At 37.4% G+C, this 21,881-nt stretch overlaps 1 protein-coding gene across 10 annotated transcripts in view; it reads left to right on the top strand.

Annotated features, from left to right (window-relative positions):
• The window catches only part of LOC122080742 (rab GTPase-activating protein 22-like), a 108,042-nt gene extending 86,379 nt beyond the window's left edge, over window positions 1–21,663 (top strand). For 7 of the 10 annotated variants that reach the window (XM_042647578.1, XM_042647560.1, XM_042647583.1 and 4 more), the window contains 3 exons: window positions 727–810; window positions 3,268–3,538; window positions 21,379–21,663. In XM_042647578.1, coding sequence (XP_042503512.1) covers window positions 727–810; window positions 3,268–3,306 — 123 coding nt within the window. In that variant the 3' untranslated portion in view covers window positions 3,307–3,538; window positions 21,379–21,663. Of the gene's footprint in view, window positions 1–726; window positions 811–3,267; window positions 3,539–21,378 lie in introns of those variants that run through there. The other 3 variants (XM_042647571.1, XM_042647597.1, XM_042647604.1) reach the window with 3 other exon arrangements.
• The last annotated feature ends 218 nt before the right edge of the window (window positions 21,664–21,881 follow it).

Below are 21,881 nucleotides of genomic sequence, written 5' to 3'. Positions count from 1 at the left end.
AATCTTAGACTTGTTAGAAAGCTGGTTTTATGTTATAACTAATACAAAAAGTCTCATGTAAAAATAAAATCATTTGACCAGTCAAACTTATTATAGAATAAGAACATTTCTCTAAATGTTGATTTTTTATAACTTAATATGACTTAATGTTAATTTTTTATGATTTGATGTGGCTAAATGTTGATTTTTAATGACTTGATGTGGCTTAATCTTGATTTTTTATGATACAAGGTATATATAGCTTACTAAATAATGTTAGAAAATAGGAAAAATAAAAAATAATACTTGTTCGCCTAGTTCGCCTTAAGGCGGGCGCCTTCTCGCCTAAGCGCTTAGACAACCTTCCACCGCCTTGGTTCGCCTTGGCGCCGTGACAACTATGCTATGGACTGCCCCCATATTTATCAACAAAATGCATTGTTTACAAAAATAGCAACTCTCCTTTGCTAAGAGGAGATTCAACAAAATAGAAACTAAATTAAGCTCACAAGGAAATAGAAATTCCAAAATAGGAACTAAATAAAACAGTAAATAAATATCAAGATCCACAAGGCAGTTAGGATATGCGCTGCGCAATTAGTAATCTGGCTCCCTACAGTCTGATATGATATGGTACTTTAAACCTTGTAGACACCCATCTGTGAATGTATTTTATTTTCCTACATTGAAATCATTGATTGCATTTGGAAATATTGTATTTAGTTATCCTTGTTCAACATCTTGCAGATGTTTAATGACAAGATGCTGAAGATCAATGTTAAGAGATGCATACGTACAGCCATCAAACTCCGGAAGAAGTACTTCTACAAGGTGCCTGGATCTATTGTTTTTGGTCTCCCTATACTCTTTTCTTCTACAACTATTCAGATTGACAAGATGGCTTTCCTCTCTTTTTTCCTCCATATTGTTCCCTTTCATGCTATCCATGCTTCAAATTAATTTTAAGTTTTTCTTGCACTTTTTCATTTTTTTTTTTTTTTGGAATAATAAAATCCATAAACAAGAGGAAGGGAAAATACACCTGAGGATAAGAAAACAAGCTCAGAAGCAAACACAAGAAGGGGGGGGAGGGGGTGTGCAAGATGGAGGAAGGTAAACCCCAGGTAATAATAGTGAGCCTGTTCCTTGGGGAGTCTCTTAAATGCCTATGGGGAAGGGATGAAAGTTCAGAACTAACATCAAAGATGTCTTTCTAAATTATGTCATAGGATCCGGATTTGGAAGTCCATCTCCTAAGATTATGCTCCATCCAAATTTGGTTGATCGTGGCACAGAAGGCAAGCTTCCCAGTAGTGTTGTAGATAGAGTTACCAGCAAAGGTCATGTTTGCCCAAATCCATTCTCTCATAAGGGGGAGGGGAAGGCGGAGGGGGGAGCTTGGCCAGCAAGAGGAAATGACTCTTTTCCAAATGGTAGAGGAGAAGGAGCAACTGAATGATTTTCAAAGTGATGACATAGTTGGTGTTCCATTTAAGATGGCTGTGACCAATATTTCCTCTGGAAAATATTCTTTTGAACAAAAGGGACTGGTGCTGCTCCCTTTCTCTCCTACTCAAAATTCTCCACCTACATTTTTAGGATACTCATTGAATTTTTTTTTTTTTTTTTGGATGAATAAATTATTCATTACCAAGAAGAAGAATATACAAGGGGAAAAAAGGGGGGAAGGGAGGCTTAAGCCAACAAGGAAAAGCATACTCATTGAATTAGGTTTTTTTTATTTTTTGGGGGGGGGGGGGAGAAAAAGAAAAAGCCAAACAATTTTTTTGTGATTTGCAACCATTGGTTGATGATTCTGCTAGTGTTACACTGTTGGTCGCAAGCCTGGAAAAGGAGGGTTGGTGCATCAGGTCAGCAGCCAGCGTAGTAAAAACTTTAGCAAAAGCTTTTTGCATGGATTCTAGGGCGAAAGAGGGTGCATGTAGGCTGTAGCCGACCCCAATTAGTTGGGATAAGCCTGAGCTGAGTTTGCCATTTTTTTATTGCTTAAAATAATAAACAAAAACCAATTATGTGTTGTGTTTCATCTATAACTAAAATCTGTCTCTTTTTCCTTACTCAGATATCATTCAGAGCATATAAAAGCAGAATGTTACATTAGTTCTTAATGTAGAACTAGAATCACAAGTGATCCTAATCCTAGGTAGTATCTGAAAAATCTGACTTACTAGAGAGAAATATGAGATCTCACAAACCGTAGCTTAGATGGAGCTGAAACTTGGAGTAGATGAAGGTCCTAGATGGGTCAACAAGCCCTCAAAAGATGAGCCAATTCCGATGGTTGAATTGAGAGTTATGCTGTTGACATGAATTAGGAAACTGTATAGAAGTTCTGCAGTACAGCAACTACAGGCTTTGGTTGATCTCCCTCAAAACCGTGACAATAAGGTTGAAATCGATTCTTCTCTTGGCTGCTTTCAAGCTGGTCTTCTGATGGAACTTTTGAACTTCAACAAGATTATTTTGATCACTCAAATACTCTCTTACAGAAAAAGGAAAACAAGAAAAGAAAGAGAATTTGATGGAAGGATTGAGAAGGGTGGAAGAAGAATTAGTGAATGGGCATTTCACCTCTCAGGTTTTGGTTATCTCACCCCTCAAGGTAAAAGCTATCTCTGCCATGAGTAAACACTCAGTTTTTCATAAACTTCAATCTTCCTTTTATTATCAATGGGCTTTAAATAGCCTTGCAAAACTTGGATACAAAGAAATAACAAAAAGGAAACTAATGGATTGAAATAAGACTTTCTAATTTGTGTCTTACTCTTACTTGCTAACCAATCTTAGCAAAATAGAAACTAACCTAAGTTACAAAATTGAAACTTCTTTGACTAATAAAATAGGAATCTAACTAGCTCACTAAGAAAATAGAAACTAACTAAAGTAAACTAAAAATAGAAGACTTTTGACCCAAAAGTACTGTTCACATGAGTTACTGTTCACGTAAACAGTGCTTCGTGAACAGTTTTTTTTTTTCCTGACTTGTTTTATTCTTCTTTTTCAAGCTTTGATCTACATCAGTTATTCCTTTCTACAGCATATAGTTTTTTGGTTATTTTTACTTATTTCGAGAAGTGCCTTTTTTGTTGAATAGTTTCACGTGCATTGCCATGGGGTTGATGCTAGTACTTTCTGTTCATAAGTTGACGTCAGAGATATTGTTGTACTTGCTATGCTATTATCTGCAAGATTATAACATGATTGATGAGTCTTTTTTCAGTCGTTATACAGGTTGAAACTCTTAACATATTTTTTTTTGTACCCCAGTTAATGAGGCAGAATATCACAGCTGGTTCAGAGCAATGACTTTGCAGAGATTTACTGCCATGAATACTCAATTCATTGGCCCCAGTCTCATGCATCTCTGTGGTAGCATTTGAAATAGCACCAATAATATGAGTTTCCCTATTCGTCGTCAGCATGCAATATGTATTGCATTGATCACCTGTGCTGGAGAAATTGAAAGCCAAAGCGGTTGCCATTTGAAGATCCATCTGGTTATTTTGGCCTCGAATTTCTCTTTGACCTTTTGTGCGAGGTTAGTTACTATGGTCCTCCATCCCACCAGAGAAATAATAAATAAAGTTGTGGTATTGTGATGACAGTAGGTGTAATAGAAAATAAATTTTCTACTTCTATGACATCTTTCTTGGTCTGAGTTGGGAACACTCAGGCTGAAGTAAACTGAAACAGCAGTCAAAGTTTGAATTAAGTGGTTCAAATAATCTGAGTACTCGGACTTGGCAGTAAATTTTTTGCCTGACTCAGGACACATATGTTGCAGTTTACAGCTGTACCAAGCTCTTTTTTTGTTCTTTTTTTTGGGGGTGGGAGGGTTGCCGGGGGGGGGGGGGGATGTACCAAAGCTGTACCATCATGAAATTAATCCTAGGATCACACAAAATTAAATAAATTATTTAACATATTAGTTTATAGTCGATGAGAAGAATCTAGGGATGGCAAAGAAAGGCTCAAGATGACGAAGTGAGCAGACAATTAAAATACAGATTCATTTAAACCAACCAATGCACCAAAACAATATTGGATCCTAAAATTCAAGAGAGAACAGCGTTGAAGATGAATGTTGCACGTGTGACACACACATTGAGCGGGGGGTGGGGGTGGGGGGGGGTATTCCAAACCTGATAAGGGCCCTCAGTCCTTACACAGATATCATGACCTAACCCAAAAATGATTTACTTGAAAATACTACTGCTATATTGACTGCTGCTTCATTTATTCCTGACATGGCATTCCTCTTTTATTTATTTGTATTCATTTTTCCTTTCTTTGATTGTTATGAAAGTATTGCATTTTAATACAAAATGAAACAAGAAGACTAACTTCCACACCCAGATCTTTGGACCAATGTTGAATTTATAGTCTAAGATCTTGTGCCCAAAAGTGTTGCACCTGTAGCAATAACCTTGAAAAAGTGTGCCTCGGCCTCAGGTTCCCTCTGCCATCTTTAATGGGCTTTGAAGATGTCATATGCTCTAAGTCTCTGTTGAGGACCTTGACAGTAACCATAGTTCTATACTCTCTTGCTTGGCCTTGCCATATGTGGTTGTCTAGCATGGTTAGTCTTATGGAATAGAGAGTGATTTCCTCTTCTGATTTGACCAGTCTGCACTACTCACTTAGTCACTTGACATTGCCAGCAGAAATAAAATGTGCCTTCCCTTTCCGAGAATTCCTGTCACTAACTTTGATAGGATTCTGCACTGTCTCCTTACCATTTGTCTTGGCATTTTTGGAAGATTCACCAACAAATCCAAGCCCAAATTTAATGTGAGCCGGTCTTTGAGCATTGATGATGTCATTAAGTTTCTCACAGCTAGGATGCTCTTTAGGATTAGAGTCATCTTCAACATCTTCATTTTCTGAGTCTTCTTTGTCAATCTCAGTTCACTGGAATTCTTCAACCTTAGCCTTCAATAAGGCTAGCTCATCTTTGTAGCCATCAAATTGTGCAAAATCTCAGCTTGTTCCTCCAGTTGTGTTTTCAAAGGCAATTTATCCAACTCGTGTGTTGCAATCAATGGTCTTTTGTGAGAGTTGATACTCAAATTCGTCTAAGGTCTTCCTTGACTTGTTAGCTTTCTCTCTCAACTAAAAAACCAATTATTCTTCCTCCTTGAGGTCTTGGGTGACCTTTTTGACTTTCCTCTCTTTTCTCAGTTCTTTAATAGCAGCTCTGAGTTTAGCCTCTAGATGTGATTTGCCATCTTCCTCTTCTTCTTCTGAAGACTCTTTTTTCCTATATTAATCCACATTGTTTTCTTTTACGTCTATTAAGACCATTAACATAGCCTCATCATCTAATGATTCTTTAGAATCTTCATCAGATGTGTCATTGCAGTTCTTGGAATCCGAAATTTTCTTCTTGTCATTGCCCTTCTTGGATTTATTTGATAATAACTTCTTTTATCTGAAATGGCTTTCGTTTTCCCCTTCATCTTCATCACTCACTATTTGTCCTTGGTTGGAACACTTGGTTGCAAAGTGTTCAACCCTTCCATAGTTGAAACACTTGAGAGGCAACTTGTCTTTGTATTTTCTTGTTCTCTTATTTAGATTTCTGGTAAAATGAGTTGTATCCTTATTCACTTTCATTAGTGCCCTTCTACAGGCTGCTTCTTCTTCTCCTTAATTTTCAAATTCTTCATTCCCTGAAGGCAGCTTGCTTGTCATTGGACTAACCAATGCTCCATTTTAATATCCAAAGAAAAATTTCCAACCAAAATTAGTTAAGGCCTCTTGATAAGATTTTGGAGCAGAGTGAGTAGACAAAGACAAAGCAAAGACACATAAAGAAGATGAAAGATATGAAATAGAAACATATTTAGCAATTGGATAAGTAATAGAAGATGTTTGAGTATGAGGAACAAGAAGCTTTGCAAAGAGTAACTAGAAGATCAATGAGGGAGAATAGGTAGACTTAGGATCCGACTGTGAAGAGGACGGTAGTGGAGAAGTGACTAACTGTGAAAGACTACTTTAGACGATGCCTGTACACTGTAGTGGCATAGATGAATACAAAGATGAAGTATCTAAAGGAAGCAATGTTGGAACGGAAGGCAAGAAAGAAAATTTAGGAACAAAATCATGTCCCTCAAGAGAGAAACGTCATGATGAGTAGATGGATCATAACAACGATAGCCTTTTATATATATGCATACCGAAGAAAAACACATTTAGGAGCCCGAGGAGACGGTTTATCAAGACCGAGATGCAACTGGTAAACAAAACTAGTACAATTAAACACGTAGGTTGGTCACCCAAACAAGGTATAATGAGGGAATAAAATAGAAAAAATGGGAATAATTATAAATCACAGTAGAACTGTAGAAGGCATATGATTAATTAAATAACAAGCAGTTAAAACAACATCCCCCCACTAATGCTTACTGAATATACATATGAAAGTAAGGTTCGTGCAACTTCTAACAGGTAATAGGTTTTCTATTCGGCAACTTCATTTTGTTGTGGTGGATACGATCAACTAGTCTGATAAATTATGCCATGCTCATATAAAAAATGAAATTTCATGTTGAGTATACTCCAAAGCATTGTCTAAAAGAAATTTTTTATCAACTACGAAATTGTATCCTTATTTTAATGTAAAATTGCTTAAAAATAGACTTAAACTCATAACGCTCCTCTAACAAATATAACCACATCATATGAGAATAATCATCAACAAATGTAGAAAATTAGGAAAACCTATACCGACTTTAAACTTGACATAGACCCCAAACATCAGAGTGAACTAAAGAAAAAATAGACTTACTCCTAGATTCAGTACGAGGACGAAAAGATGTGTGGTGATGCTTTCCAAGTTCACACGCCTCACTCGATTCAAGAAATAGACTTGCAACTGGGGCACGATGTGTTGAAGCTTGGGAAGTGATAGGTGACCTAAGAGATAATGCCATTGTAGGGGGAAACAAAACAAGCACCATGAACGGAGGCAGAAGCAACAGTAGAGGAAGTGCCATCAAAATAGTACAGCCCCTCCTCATGCCCTACACATCATTTCCTTGGTCTTAAGATGATTGGCAGATACTAGTCTGTATTAACTTTCGAGATCTCAACCAAGCTTGTCCTAAAGATAATTTTGCATTACCGATCACTGAGATGATGATCGATAACACCATGGGGTTTGAGTGTATGCCCTGGCAGGCCCCGTCGTGTACCTGAGCGATCACCAAGCAAAGTTAAAAGACACCTGTATGGACATGGACGTGAGGGTTGACTCTAACGACTTGAGCCGCAATTGTCTTTTTTTACTAAACTAGAGTCCTATGCATGTGGCCGTAGTGATAGTAGTTCTATACAAGGTTCACGGTATCGGGTTTCGACCTCTGGGGAGACCGAAATTTCGGTAGAAACCTGAGAAATTTTGAGGATACTGGGGAATTTTTTTCGACATGGTGGAAACTTAGGTTTCGACCCCCAAACAGTGTTTTTTTTGTCTGATTTTTTATGTACAACCTATTTTAGACATTTCTTACACATTCACATTATTAGTTTCATAAAAAAAAACATATGAAATCTTACTTGCGTGATGAACCAAAGGTTCGACAATCATTATGCTGACTTGTTGGCTTAAATTCTGAAACTTTACTACATAATGACTATATATAGTCTACAATCTACATCAAAACATAAGACATAATCCAAATGATCCAAAATAGATAAAAATATTATATCATCAACGGTTATCTATCAACACTGAACAGTAGTGACTCAATTACTCAACACTCGGAAGTAGTGACTCAATTCCAAGGAGAGTGTCTAGGCGGTTCCATCCAAGTAGTGACTCACCACCCTCAAGGCACGCATGTTATCTTTTCTAACATTATTTAGTAAGCTACATATACCTTATATCATAAAAAATCAACATTAAGCCAGATCAAGTCATTAAAATCAACATTTAGCTACATCAAATCGTAAAAGTCACATTAAGTTATAAATAATCAACATTTAGAGAAATGCTTTTGTTCTATAGTAAGTTTGACTGATCAAATGATTTTTATTTTTACTTGAGACTTTTTGTATTAGGTATAACATAAAACCAGCTTTCTAACAAGTCTAAGATTACTTAAATCTGAGTTGTAATGACATAGTTATGCTCCGGTCAAACTTATTTTAAAGTGCGCAAATGCTATTAAAATCGCCTGAATGAAAATAATTGTAGGGATATCAAAACAAAAGATTATTTTACTGGACTTTTGGTTTTTATCAATGTTTTAACATTATAGGATTTATAAAATTTTCATTATTAAGAAAAACCCCAGCATTTAAAAGTTGACAATCTTTCTTATAACCAAAATCCAGTTTTTGTTCTTGGATTAGGGGGTTGACTTTTTATGCTTTAGAAATTTGATTTTTAAATTGTTTTATTGGATTCAAATAGGGGGTATTTCCTTATTTATGAATAATATCTTAAGTAAATGAAATAATAAATATAAAAACCATTTACTGATATTTGGTATAAATAAGTGCCAAAAAATGAAAATCTCCACTGTTTTCCCAAGTTTCCTACACTTGGGAGAAAAAATGCATAAGAGAATGTTGAAATTTCCTATGTTTCGGTCGAAACATGGGAAACTTGGTGGAAACCAGGTCGAAACAGGTGATTTTTTAAAATCCTCTAAGGTTTCATTTCGACTAGGTCAATACCTGCGAAACATGCGAAATTTTGCATGTTTCGCTCGAGTTCTCGAACCATGGTTCTATAAACTCTGTGATGCTTTGGCATCAATGTTGGGACATCCTCTTTTGTTATTATGAGGAAATAATTACCTCATTTGTTTATGTCTTTTCCTTCTTCTCATGTATTTCATTGTGAACAATGTCTTTTTGCAAAACATTGTTGTTCATCTTATTCCTTTTATGGAATAGATTTGTTGTTCCCTTTCACATTGTGCATACTGATGTTTTGGGACCTTGTCCTACTACCTCCTTATTTGGCCATCGTTACTGTGTTTCATTTGTTGATGATTTCTATTGTTGTACTTAGACAATTCTTATGAAATAAAAGAATGATGTTTATGATGCATTCAAAAACTTTTATAGAATGGTTTGCACCCAGTTTGAAACCAAGATCAAAATTGTCCGATTTGATAAAGGGGAGAGTTCATGTATGGTGGTTTACAAGACTTTTTTACTGACAATGGTATTATCCATCAGCTCATTTGTGTTGATACACCCCAACAGAATGGGGTAGTTGAGAGCAAAAATTGCCACTTGTTAGAATTTGGTAGAAGCTTGTTATTTGGTATGCATGTTCCTAAAACATTTTGATTTGAAGTTGTTCTTACTGTTGCTTTTCTTATTAATCGCATGCCTACCTAAATCCTTGGGTTTCAAAACCCTGTTGCACTCATCTCCTCTGTTTTTTTTTTTTTTTTTTTTTTTTTTTCTCTTCCTCCCAAGGTGTTTGGTTGTGTTTGTTATGTGCATGTTAAAAGTCCTACACCAAACTCGATCCCAAGGCTCTCAAATGCCTCTTCCTTGGGTATTTTTCCACTACCAAAGGCTACATGTGTTACCACCCTTCATTTAACAGACAATTTCTTCCAAAGATGTCACCTTCCTCGAGTCTATGCCTTTCTTTGCCTCTCATCAGCATCCTTTTCAAGGGGAGAATGGAAGTGAAAGTGAAAAGGCTGCTCATGCCATTCCATTTGTTACCCCATTGCCTCTTACTCATTTTTCTTTTCATATTGGGAAATATAAAGAGGTGGATGATGTTGATACTGTGGATGGACCTTGTATAGAGAAGACACTTGATATTGTGTACACAAAAAGGACAAAGAAGACCTGCCAAGAGTCCTCTTTGGATCCACTTCCTAAGCTTCCCCTTCCTCAGTCAGGTAACATCTTCGCTCTTTATTTGGAGTTGGATCTCCCTATTGTTGTTCGTAAGGGTAAGAGAGATTGTAATAATCCTATAGCCCAATTTGTTTCCTATAATGCTCTCTCTCCTACAGGTGTTGCTTTTATAGCTGCTCTTTCTTCTGCTTCCATCCCCAAAACTGTTACTGAGGTTATGTCAGACCCTAAGTGAAAACAAGCCATGTCTGTGGAAATGATGGCACTTGAGAAATACTGGACCTGGAAACTGGTTGAACTTCTCAGGGGGAGAATTCCACTTGGATAAGGTGGTTTATACAATCAAGTACCAATCAAATAGTGCTACTGAGAGGTACAAGGCAAGATTGGTGGCTAAAGGGTACAGTAAGTTGTATGGAATTGATTATCAGGAGACTTTTTCTCCTATGATCAAACATAACTCAATAAAAGTCCTTTTATCTGTGGCAGTAAACAGAGATTGACCCTTATATCAATTGGATGTGAAGAATGCCTTCATCCATGGAGATTTAGAGGAGGAAGTGTATATGCAGCCCCCTCTTGGCTTCAAGTTTCTGACACCCGATGGTAAGGTGTCTCGTAAAGAAGGCACTTTATGGTCTGAAACAATCACCAAAGGCTTGGTTTGAGAGGTTCAGACAGGCCATTCTGAAGAATGGTGATGAACACAATAATGTGTGAAATCTTAGGGATATAAGTGTATATTTTGCCCCACTTTGGATAGTACTATTATTTTTCTTGTTTTTTTTTTTTCAGTTTCTAAGTCTACAAGAGAAAGTGCTTAAAGTGAATCAAGAACCAGTCCAAAGGTGGGACCCACTCATTGGTACCACTTCCTCCTACAAACTCCTGAAGATTATTCTCTCTCCTTGCCACCTCACAAGATCTTGAAGATGCTATGCAGAGATTCTTTTGTGATTTAATCAAGATTGCAAGATATTGGTTAATATTGCAAGGAAGGAATAGAATTTGTTAATTTTGGAAACAAATTCTCTCTTTCCTCACACAATATCTCAGAGAATGAGGATTTTTACCAAGATTTAATTTAATTTAATTTTCTTTCTTTTCTTAAAGAAGACTTGTAGAAGGAAGGAGGAAAGACAAAAGCCTTATAAAAGCCCTTTCCTCCCCCCTCCTATTTATTATTATTCCCCTAAGTTTATTTTCTAGTTTATGCTTAGTTTTCTTCTCTCTCCCTCTCTCACTCTATTTAGTTTTAGTTCTTCTTTATTTTTGCCTTAATCACTTTTGTAATAGTTTTTTTTATGTTAATTAATGCAAGCACTCTTTTATTCTTATTCAGCCTTTTATGTTTATGATTTATGCAATTGAGTTGTAAGTTATAGTTCTAGGCTTAGATCTAGGTGACAAGATCACAAGCTGTGGAGCAATTTTTTTTTTTTAAGATTTTTTTTCTCTAGTACTAGAAATTTCAGATTTGGTTTATTCCAGATCTGGTTTTTAGTACTGGTAGTATCTCAAATCACCCAAGCTTTCAAGTTCAAGCATTGATTCAAGTAAGTAGGCTCCTTCAGTAATCTTCTCTCCCCCCTCTCATTCCCTCTTCTGACTACCCTTCTTTTCTTAATTTAGGATTTTAATTTTAGTCATTGCATTATTGTTATCCCTTTCCCCCAAGGTTCATGGCTAGTGTATGTGTTGGCTTTGCCCTTCCTAGCCATAGAACCATCAATTTATTGTTTTTATTTTAATTGTCTCCCTTTCTCTAAAGCCAAATAGAGTAACCCTTGTAAGAGTGACTCTCTGGTCAAGTAGGGAAGCTCATATTATGATGCATCCCTCGGGCTAAGTAGAGAAACCTATTTGTGAGTCTCTCTGGCTTTATCCCCTTTCTTTTACTTTATTTTTATTTCAGTATTTTTTTTCCTTTATTTATTTATTTATTTATTTTTAATTGCGTGGATTGTTTATTTTCAGTTATTTATTTATTTAATTTTAATTGCGTGGCTTGCGTCTTTAAATTCTTAGATGACGAATGGTTAGGACGTTATTTTAGATACATATGTTTAGGACGGTAATTAGAATTAGATCACAACCATTAATCAGTTCACTTTCGCATTATTAAAAGAAAAAAAAAGTGGTTGCTTTCCTTGTGTTCGACCTGTAGCTGCCCTAATCCGTACGCTTGCGGTTACATTTAAAATCTCAAACAAATGGATATTCCCAAAGTCATGCGGACCACAAATTATTTACCCGACGAGGTAATGGTACCATCACAACATTGATTGTATATGTTGATGATATCGTGGTGAGTGGAGATGACAATGATGAAATAACAAGGTTGAAACCCTATTTGGCCAAACAATTTGAGATCAAGGATCCAGGACACTTGAAATATTTCTTGTGCATTGAAGTGTCAAGGTCTAAGAAGGGAATCAACACATGCCAAAGAAAATTTGTGTTAGATCTGTTAAAAGAAACAGGAATACTGGGTTGTAAATTGAGAAGTTCTCCTATTGAGCAGAATCATAAGTTAGGAGAAGACTGTGGCCCTTCCCTTGTTGATGCAGGGAAGTGCCAGAGGCTTGTGGGGAAGCTTATCTATCTGTCTCTAACTCGCGCAGAAATTTTTTTATGCAGTTGGAGTAGTGAGCCGGTTTATACATAAGCCCAAGAGTGGGAAATTTGGAAGCTATATACTACATCCTCGGATACTTGAAGTCCTCTCCAGGAAAAAGACTTTTGTATGTCAGGAGCAATCACTTGAGAATAAAAGGTTATTCCAATGATGATTGGGCTAGATCTATTTCTGATATGAGATATACATCTGGTTATTGCACATTCATGGGTGGTAACTTGTTTAATGGAGTAAGAAACAACCAGTTGTAGCTAGATCTAGTGCAGAGGCTGAATACAGGGCAATGACTCATGAAGTTTGTGAACTCATTTGGCTTTGTTGGTTGGCTCTCGAGTTGATGACACTGAAGGACCTATGCGACTCTACTGTGACTACAAAGTAGCTATAAACATTACCTATAGCGTGGTGCAACATGATAGAACAAAGGACATTGAAGTAGACTGGCATTTCATCAAAGAGAAGATTGATTCTGGCAACATTTGCACACCTTTTGTGAAGACAGGTGATCAACTGGCAAGACATCTTCACCAAATGACTCATTCCTCACCAGTTCAGTACCCTCTTATGCAAGCTGGGAATGTATGCCATTTATTCTCTAGCTTCAGGGGGAGTATTGGAGTTTATGTAATAGGGGTAGTTTAGGAACTGTTTTTATATTATGTTGTCCTAAGTTGTTTTTCTTTTTTCCTTTCACCTCCCTAGTGAGGTCTAATGTAATTTCCCTAAATTTCTAGTTGAACATAATATATATGGGAAAGAGCAAGTATGCTTCCCTCGTTTTGCTCTCATTCCACTTCTTCTCTCATCTTCTCTCCTTCTTCCTTCCTCTCTTCTCTCTTCTTCCCTCATCTCTAACCTTAGTCCTTATTTCTAACTCACATTTGTAAGATGATCTTGTTGTTCATGACCAGTTAACATCAACTGTACAATTTTCTTCCATTGTTGAAAATTGGCAACTTCTGGAAGTTTTTTCTCTGTAATTCTATGAGAGGATGAGGATATCACCTTAGTAACAACATTCTTTGGCTTAGTGTCCGCCATTGAATAGGTAAAGAGATTACTAGTGAATAATAATTGAGTTACAGAGAACGGAGAATCATATAGAAAATCACGCTATTGATTGATCTTATGCAACTGATGAAACCCCGCAACTTGAATCTTCAGACTAAATTCCACCAAAAATCAAACAGTGAAGGATATAACCCAAATCGTAAAACCTTAATTAGGGCAAAATTAGGAATTAGGGATGCCTGCGATTTGAGCTGAAGGGATCCAATGAAGCTGAAACTTGGATTAAATGTTACTAGGATGGTGATGATAAAAACCTCCAAAGGGATTTTCAATTTGAGCTCTGAATAGGGAGATATGACCAAAATCGATTTTGGCAGTGTACCCTGACAACTTTGATTAATTTTTCCAACTACTTATATACTTGAATCTTCTAATCAGAAAACTAAACAGCAACGTCTAACAAATACTTTGAGTTAATCCTTCACACTATATGGTTGATTGTAGCTAATCAATCCTTCATTCAAAAATCCAACAACTAGGGGATGAAACCATCCCCCCCTAAAAAATCGTAGAGCTTAGAAGGAGGAACTAGTAACAACCTGCAATGGAGGGAGAGGTTGTTACTGATGAGGGAGGAACAACATTGGATCGATTTCTTCTTTAGAGATCAAGGCTCTGATACCATGTCAGAGAAGAAAAGAAAAAGGAAGGGGAGAGAGAGAGAGAGAGAGAGAGATCTATGATTTGGGTAAAAGGAAGCCCCAATCGATTAGATTGGCGCTGCCCTCCCTTGCTCATTAAATAGACTAACACTATTACTAAACCTATTAGAAATAGGAAATAACAAATCAGAATAGGAAACTAACTCTAGAATCAGTCCTAATAGGGCTAGGACAGTCCTAATGGGACTAGGAAAACCCCAAGGGAGAGGTCTCTTCCTTTCTCACTATAGATTCCTAACACTAATAACTAGGGCCTCATTTCACATAGGGAAGCATAGATTAATGCAGGAGTAGATTACGAGAAACTACCCCAGTAGTTTATAACCCCAAACAATACAAATAAGAGCAGGAAACAAAGAAATAAGACCATCAAATAAACCTCCAAGGATACAATACCCATAGGAGCAAAACCAGCCCAAAACCCAACCCAATATGAGAGAGAAAGACATGCTATAGAGCTAGAGAGAGAGAGAGGTGCGACCAGGTCTGTAAGAGTCCGATTGAGTTGCACTCTTGGGCGTAGATAGTCCCTAGGGAGGGTACAAAAACCCCCAAAGTTGTGAGGATTTTGACGGCTAGTTGTGAAGTTACAAGCTTTCTTGATTTCCTGACTTAGGAGAGAGAAAACTGAAAAGAACCTTCAAGAATAACAGCTGAATGTTTCCAACAGTGACTAGGTAAGGATTGTGGGACTCTTATGAGGCCTGGAATACCCTGATTGAAGACCTGGCTGAACAAAGTACAGAAGAGAGAGAGAGGAGATCGATCTCTCTCCTATTCCCACTTGGATTGCTGATCGGTTCTGATTTCTGGAGACTTTTATCAAAATCTAAATTATACCTCTTGAATGGTACAGTAAATAAAATAGAAAAAGAAGAATAAAACAGATGGGGGGTTGAGAAGGGTGAAATAGAATAAAGGAAGTGGCTATCTCAGCCTTGGCTTCTCACCCACAACTATCTCAGCTGCTCTAAGCATTTAGTTGTAAACTTTCTTTCATTCAAATCTACCATTATGAGTACATAGGCTCCTTTATTTATAGAGGGCATAATAGCAATCAAACTATTGCTAGGAGCTAGTTCCCAATAGGACTAGACGCTCCTACTACAACTAGGAGCTAGTTTCCTATTAGGACTAGACACTCCTACTACAACTAGGAATTCAAACTACGACTTGGATTTGACTTTATGACTTCAACATGGAGTAGGGCTAACTAACTAATAGTCCATATAGGACTTTACAACCAACCAATAACCTAATGGGCCTTTATTGAATTAAATAACAACTAATTAAACTAATGAATTAAATCACTTTTTCTTACCTTCTACCCATATTTTAGGCCCATTAAAGTGGCCCATTTTAAAGAAAACCCATGGGATCAAAGGCTCAACACATATATAACACAACCCTAGGCTTATTTACAATAAAATATTACAAACAAGCCCATGTGACTTATCTACATCAACTCGCCATCTCTTAGAAAAAATTCTTCCTCGAATTTTGTAGAGTGTGATGGTGATTATATCATAGTGCACATCCCTCTTCAAGCTATAGAAAAATTTAGGTAGCTCTTTGATAATAAAGATGTAGTCTAGAATGTGTGGAGCTCGATCTTTAAGATACTTTAATGGGATGACAAACTCCACATGCTCAACTTCAACATCTTTAGATGTATCTATAGGGTCATCTACATATGCACCTTTGATCTCTTCTAATTTCAATGCAACATAAAGCTCTTTTGGTTCATTAACCTGGTGGTGCCCAACAGGTCCCATTGATGGTTTAAACACAACTTCATTCTTGAACTCCTTAGGATCTTCCTCTTGGCTGTTCACAATCATCACAATTGTTGTAGTGTCAAGTTCCTCAGTTTCAACCTCATTGTCTATTGTGGCAACCTTGTTGCTTTCGATTTCTTCCACATGAGTCTCGTTGATGGGAACATCAATGACTAGTTCTTCCTCAACAATAGGAATGGCTGAAAATTTTTCAGCACTAACTTCAACTTTTGACTCTGGTTCACTGGTCAGAGGTGTCTTCTTTTGTTGCTGCTTTGCATTAGACGCTGATGATTCCTTCATGCTCTTGTCAATTGTGGGTGGCTTTTGGACATCTGGTGGAAGGAAGTACCTGCTTCGTTCATGCTCAGATAGGTACATGCCTGCTAACTCATACTGCATCTCATCCCACATTCTAGGTTTACATTCTTGAGCTTGAAGTTGCCTTTCACGGACTCTTCATTGCATTCGAACACAATTACTCATCTGGGAACACGCATATTGGCGTTTTTGTCTCTGTTAAGTTGTAGTTGTCAAAGTACATGTCCAATTCACACATCCATCCAAGGAATTCCCCATGAAAATAATGTGGCTGATCATTAGATTGGGCAACATTAGATGTATTCTGATGGGAATCCTGTGGAGGGAAGAGCCTTCTTTGGAAATATACAGGGAGGTATTTTGCCACTAACTCGTACTTCATCTCTTCCCAAGTCCTAGGCTCATGTCCTCTAACTCGGAGTCGCTTTTCATGGACTCTCCACCAATCTCTAGCACGACCAATCAACCGGAAGCAAACAACTTGAAGATTTTGTGTCTCTGTCAAGTTATAGTAGTCAAAATATTCCTTCAGAGAATTTAACCAATCAAGGATGTAGAACGTATCCTTTTGTCCAGCGAAGTAATGAGCTGATGGAACCATCTTCGGTTAGGCTCTGATAGATTGTTTAGAGTTTTCTTCAACCGTAGCTCTGATACCACTTAATGCAGGAGTAGATTACAAGAAGCTATCCCAGCAGTTTATAACCCCAAACAATACAAATAGGAGCAGGAAACAAAGAAATAAGACCATCAAATAAACCCCCAAGGATACAATACACATACAGGAGCAAAACCAGCCCAAAATCCAACTTGATAGGAGAGAGAAAGACCTGCTATAGAGCTGGAGAGAGAGGGGTGCGGCCAGGTCTGTAAGAATCTGATTGAGTTGCACTCTTGGGCGTAGATAGTCCCTAGGGAGGGTACAAAAACCCCCAAAGTTGAGAGGATTTTGACGGCTGGTTGTGAAGTTACAAGTTTTCTTGATTTCCTGACCTAGGAGAGAGAAAACTGAGAAGAACCTTCAAGAACAGCGGTTGAATGTTTCCAACAGTGACTAGGTAAGGATCGTGAGACCCTTATGAGGCCTGGAATACCGTGATTGAAGACTTAGCTGAACAAAGTACAAAAGAGAGAAAGAGAGGAGATCGATCTCTCTCCTATTCCCACTAGGATTGCTGATCGGTTATGATTTCTGGAGATTTTTATCAGAATCTGAATTATACCTCTTGAATGTTACAACAAATAAAATAGAAAAAGAAGAATAAAACAGATTGGGGGTTGAGAAGGGTGAAATAGAATAAAGGAAGTGACTATCTCAGCCTGGGCTTCTCACCCACAACTATCTCAGCTGCTCTAAGCATTTAGTTGCAAACTTTCTTTTATTCAAATCTGCCATTATGAGTACATAGGCTCCTCTATTTATAGAGGGCAGAATAACAATCAAACTACTACTAGGAGTTAGTTTCTTAATAGGACTAGACACTCCTACTACAACTTGGAGCTAGTTTCCTACTAGGACTAGACACTCCTACTACAACGAGGAATTCAAATTAGGACTAGGACTTGACTTTATGACTCCGACATAGAGTAGGACTAACTAATTAATAGTCCATATAGGACTTTACAACCAACCAATAACCTAATGGGCCTTTATTGAATTAATTAACAGCTAATTAAACTAATGAATTAAATCCCATTTTCTTACCTTCACACATATTTTAGGCCTATTAAAGTGGTCCATTTTAAAGAAAACCCATGGGATCAAATGCCTAATACATATATAACACAACCCAAGGCTTATTTGCAATAATATATTGCAAATAAGCCCAAGTGACTTATCTACATCATATGTTGCTGCGGAACACCACAAAAAGAAACTTCTAAGAGAGTCTCCAAAAACAGATAGATGGGATCACTGTGCTGGTTTCATCGCTCTGACACCGTTTAACAGTATCATGGTTAAGAAATCAGCACATAAACATTTAAGGAATATAAGGAGAATAAAACAAGAGTAATGTAGGGCCGGGAGAGGGGCCACCTAAATGCTTAGACCCAAAGTCTAGAAACAGTGGCAATTTGGTAATTAAGTGACCTATGCAAAGGGGAAATACTCAAGTACCAACAGGTAATGGCACTTTTGTAAATACCTAGAAATTCCGAAGTGGGAATTTGATTTATTGGCCATGGACAAATTAGGAACAACATTCAATTTGATGGCAGGGTGTAAATAGGAGTTTAAAGTAGGGGGCAACAATAAGGGAGTAAGACAAAAGGACTTTTAACACAAAGGACAAAAACCTAGAAGACTTTTGAATCCTCACTTTTAGAAGAAGAGAGTAATGTATGAAAGGGGAGGGGGTAAACTTGGAATGACAAATACTTAGTGGCAAGGTGTAAATAAAAGGTTAAAGCAGGGGTAATGATCTGGAATGAAAAAGGGACTACCACAAAAGACAAAATACTAATAAAGGACTAGGAGTTAAAGCGGTTTGAGGGGTATAATGGGAAAACCAGGTGGGGAGAGGGTTAGAATAGTTTTTTAATTACCCAAAAGGAAGGAGGATTCATCTTCAACCTTGGAATCGAACCAGAGAAGGGGCGGAACTCCAAATCTGATTCATGTCTTGTTCCTCTTTTACCAAATCTGCTCCTCACGAAATTCCAGGTGTATGAAACTATTTCCAAACCCTTCTACAATCAAGCCCTAGCACCTCCAACAGTCATCAACCAAGAGAGATATAGCCCTCGAAAATCAGATCTAGGCAGAAACTTGAGAGAGCATGAGTTGCAGGTTTCAGCCCTCACAGTATACTGATTATTAAGCACTCATATCATGTATGTTAGATCGCCTACAAGTAAGGAAGTAACACCATTATTCTCAGCCCAAGCCAACAAAGCACCAAGGAGTTTGAAGGCACTGTCCAAGGCTGCAGGTACTGCCCAGAAACAGGGGTTGTAAGACAAAATCAGAAAAGAAGAAGAAGAAAGTGGGAAAGGGAAAGGGAAAGAAAGACAGGAGAAGAGGGGAGGTAGAGAGAGATCGCAGCGAAGAAGAAGAAGAAGAAGAAGGGGGGGGGGGAGGGAAGAAGACAGCCACGCAAGGGGGAGGGGGAGTTTCACAATCACCTTTTTTTTTTCTTCATTAATCAACTCATCTTGCCATGAATTACAAGTCTAATTTATAATAAAATAAAATTAAAACCTTTTAATTAAAATCAAAGACTAAGATAGAAATAAAATCTCCTACACCTAAACTAACACAATTAGAAGCAAATAAGGACTCAAATAGGAAACAAATATTCTCAAGTAAAAATAAAATCCTAGAATATTCTATTAAACTTGGACTCCAGATTGGATCTAGGTCTTGGTTCAGATTCTGGAGCGGGTTTGGGTCGATCCATCGGGGCGCTGCTGTATGAAAGAGAAAACTACCTGAGTTGGAGAGAAATTGTGAGGAGGATAAAAGAGAGGTTACGAATTGTTAGAGCTGAGACACACAAGTTATACATAACTATTATATTGTAAAATTACAATAAAGGACATGACAAAACTAAACATTGTTATGAACTCCCCTTAATTAATTTCAGAACACCCAAAAACCCCTATGCGGTAGCACTCTTTAACCACGCCATCATGTGAGGTAGTGATTAAAAATTTTTCCACTTTAATATTGATCTGATTTCACTTCTCCTTCCTTTATTTCCCCAGCAACCAGATGGAGCTTACAGTAGTTATTCCTTCATCAATACAACACTATGTTATTGATTCAATTTTTTTTTTTTTTTTTTGGGGGGTGGGGTGGGGGGGGGGAGAGGAGTCACAGAAAGAGGACAAGCCTCCTCCTCATCTTATCATTGACCACCTGTAGTGAGTGGCTCGACTACCTCAAGAAAATTTCTTCCACATAAGATAGCCCAAATTTCAGTTTCTTCAGATTGCTGTGTTGTGCAAGGTTCTCCCATGGTCCAGCTTTAAACCACGAGAATCTATTTAGACAAAGCTGCTGGTCCTTAACTTGAACCCTGAGAAAAACTTTCATCAGTTTTCACTTCTTCTCACTGAAACCTTTCTCTGGCAGTGTCCTCTTTAGCGCATGTACCAGACTGAATTTTTTTTTTTGGGTGGGTGAGGGGGGGGGGGTTGGTACCACCTAAATCCCCATTGCAGTATCATTTCAAACTCCAAGCTGTGCAATCTCTTTTCAGGTCTTCTGGAAGAACCTTTCTGGTTCTAGGCTCAAATCCAATGTACCATGGTTGTAACTTATACCACCAGTTTGAGTTTCTCCTCTGCTCAACTAAGAGGTAACAGTAGTATGGCTTGTAGTCATAAGCCAAAAAATTGACACTACTAAGGCTTTAGTAACTATCGAGGAATTGATGTCCTAATGAGTGACCCAAATAAGAAAAGGCCCATATTCTTCTCACATTTTAACATTCAAAACCACCCAACAAGGACTCCGTAGCAAGTTATAAAACAGTGGAGAAAACTCACGGGATGAAGGACCAACTGCCATGGATGGAAAACAATTTTATGACATTAACTCAAAAAACCACTACTTAAGATGCTGTTTCTATCCTGTTCCCTCAAGAAACTTTTTTTTTTTTTTTTTATTTCTATATCGTGCTTTTCTTTTATATTTAGATAAATTACCACTGAAAACATCTAGAGTTATTAATTTGGAACTTTTTTAAAAGATTTAGAAGTATTGAAAACTGGTAAATTCTGTCTAATTATGCAGAATTTGCTAGGCGGCATGAATCAGCACTCTGTTGTCAGGTGAATGGGCACCTGTACAAGGAATGCTGATGCTTCATATTCTTGAAAGATTTCCCTTAGGGATTGCACTTTATATGGAAGCAGGGCCCATTTGAAATTGGATTCCTACCATGCTATTTTTTACTCGTGCCTTGTTTGCAAATCCCTGACTTCGTTAGCCACTTGCACTGATCTTTCTCAAGTCTGTTCAAACTAGTGGATAACTTAATGTCATTTCTTTTTTCCATCTTTCTTTTTTTTTCTTCTTGTCGAGTGACACTGCTTAAACCATTTTATTGTTTTGAAGTGGTCTGAAGAAACTTGAAGTTCTGTTTTAGCTGCACCAAAGGGCTGGCTGATTGTAGAGTTAGTCTCGTCATTTCCTTTCACTGGTAAGCAGAGATAAATCATAACACCCATTATATTATTTTTTTATTTTTGAATATTATTATTATGTTGGCTCATTTTTGTTTTTCTCTCTCACTGTAGATAGGAAAAAAATGATGTATCAACTATTCAGTTTTGATTCCTTTTCCTCAATCTGTGAATATTTTAAAATTTGAAATGATAGTCATTGGATAGGGTTGTCACATGTTCCTTAATATGACAATCCAGCATGAGGTGAGCACTGGGATGGTATGTCTCCGGTATATCCATCAGCTTGGATAAAAGGAAAAACCTCTGAGCCATCACTTCAACTGTATGGGAGACATGTTAGAAAACATTTGGCCAGCACTTCACTTGTTTTATGACTTGATATGGATAAGTCCGATCCAAAGTCACAGACCTGCCTCTAGTCTTTCAATATAA

This window comes from Macadamia integrifolia, chromosome 1 (assembly GCF_013358625.1).
Source record: "Macadamia integrifolia cultivar HAES 741 chromosome 1, SCU_Mint_v3, whole genome shotgun sequence".
Classification (NCBI taxonomy): domain Eukaryota; kingdom Viridiplantae; phylum Streptophyta; class Magnoliopsida; order Proteales; family Proteaceae; genus Macadamia; species Macadamia integrifolia.
This window is presented reverse-complemented; position numbering and strand designations above follow the sequence as displayed.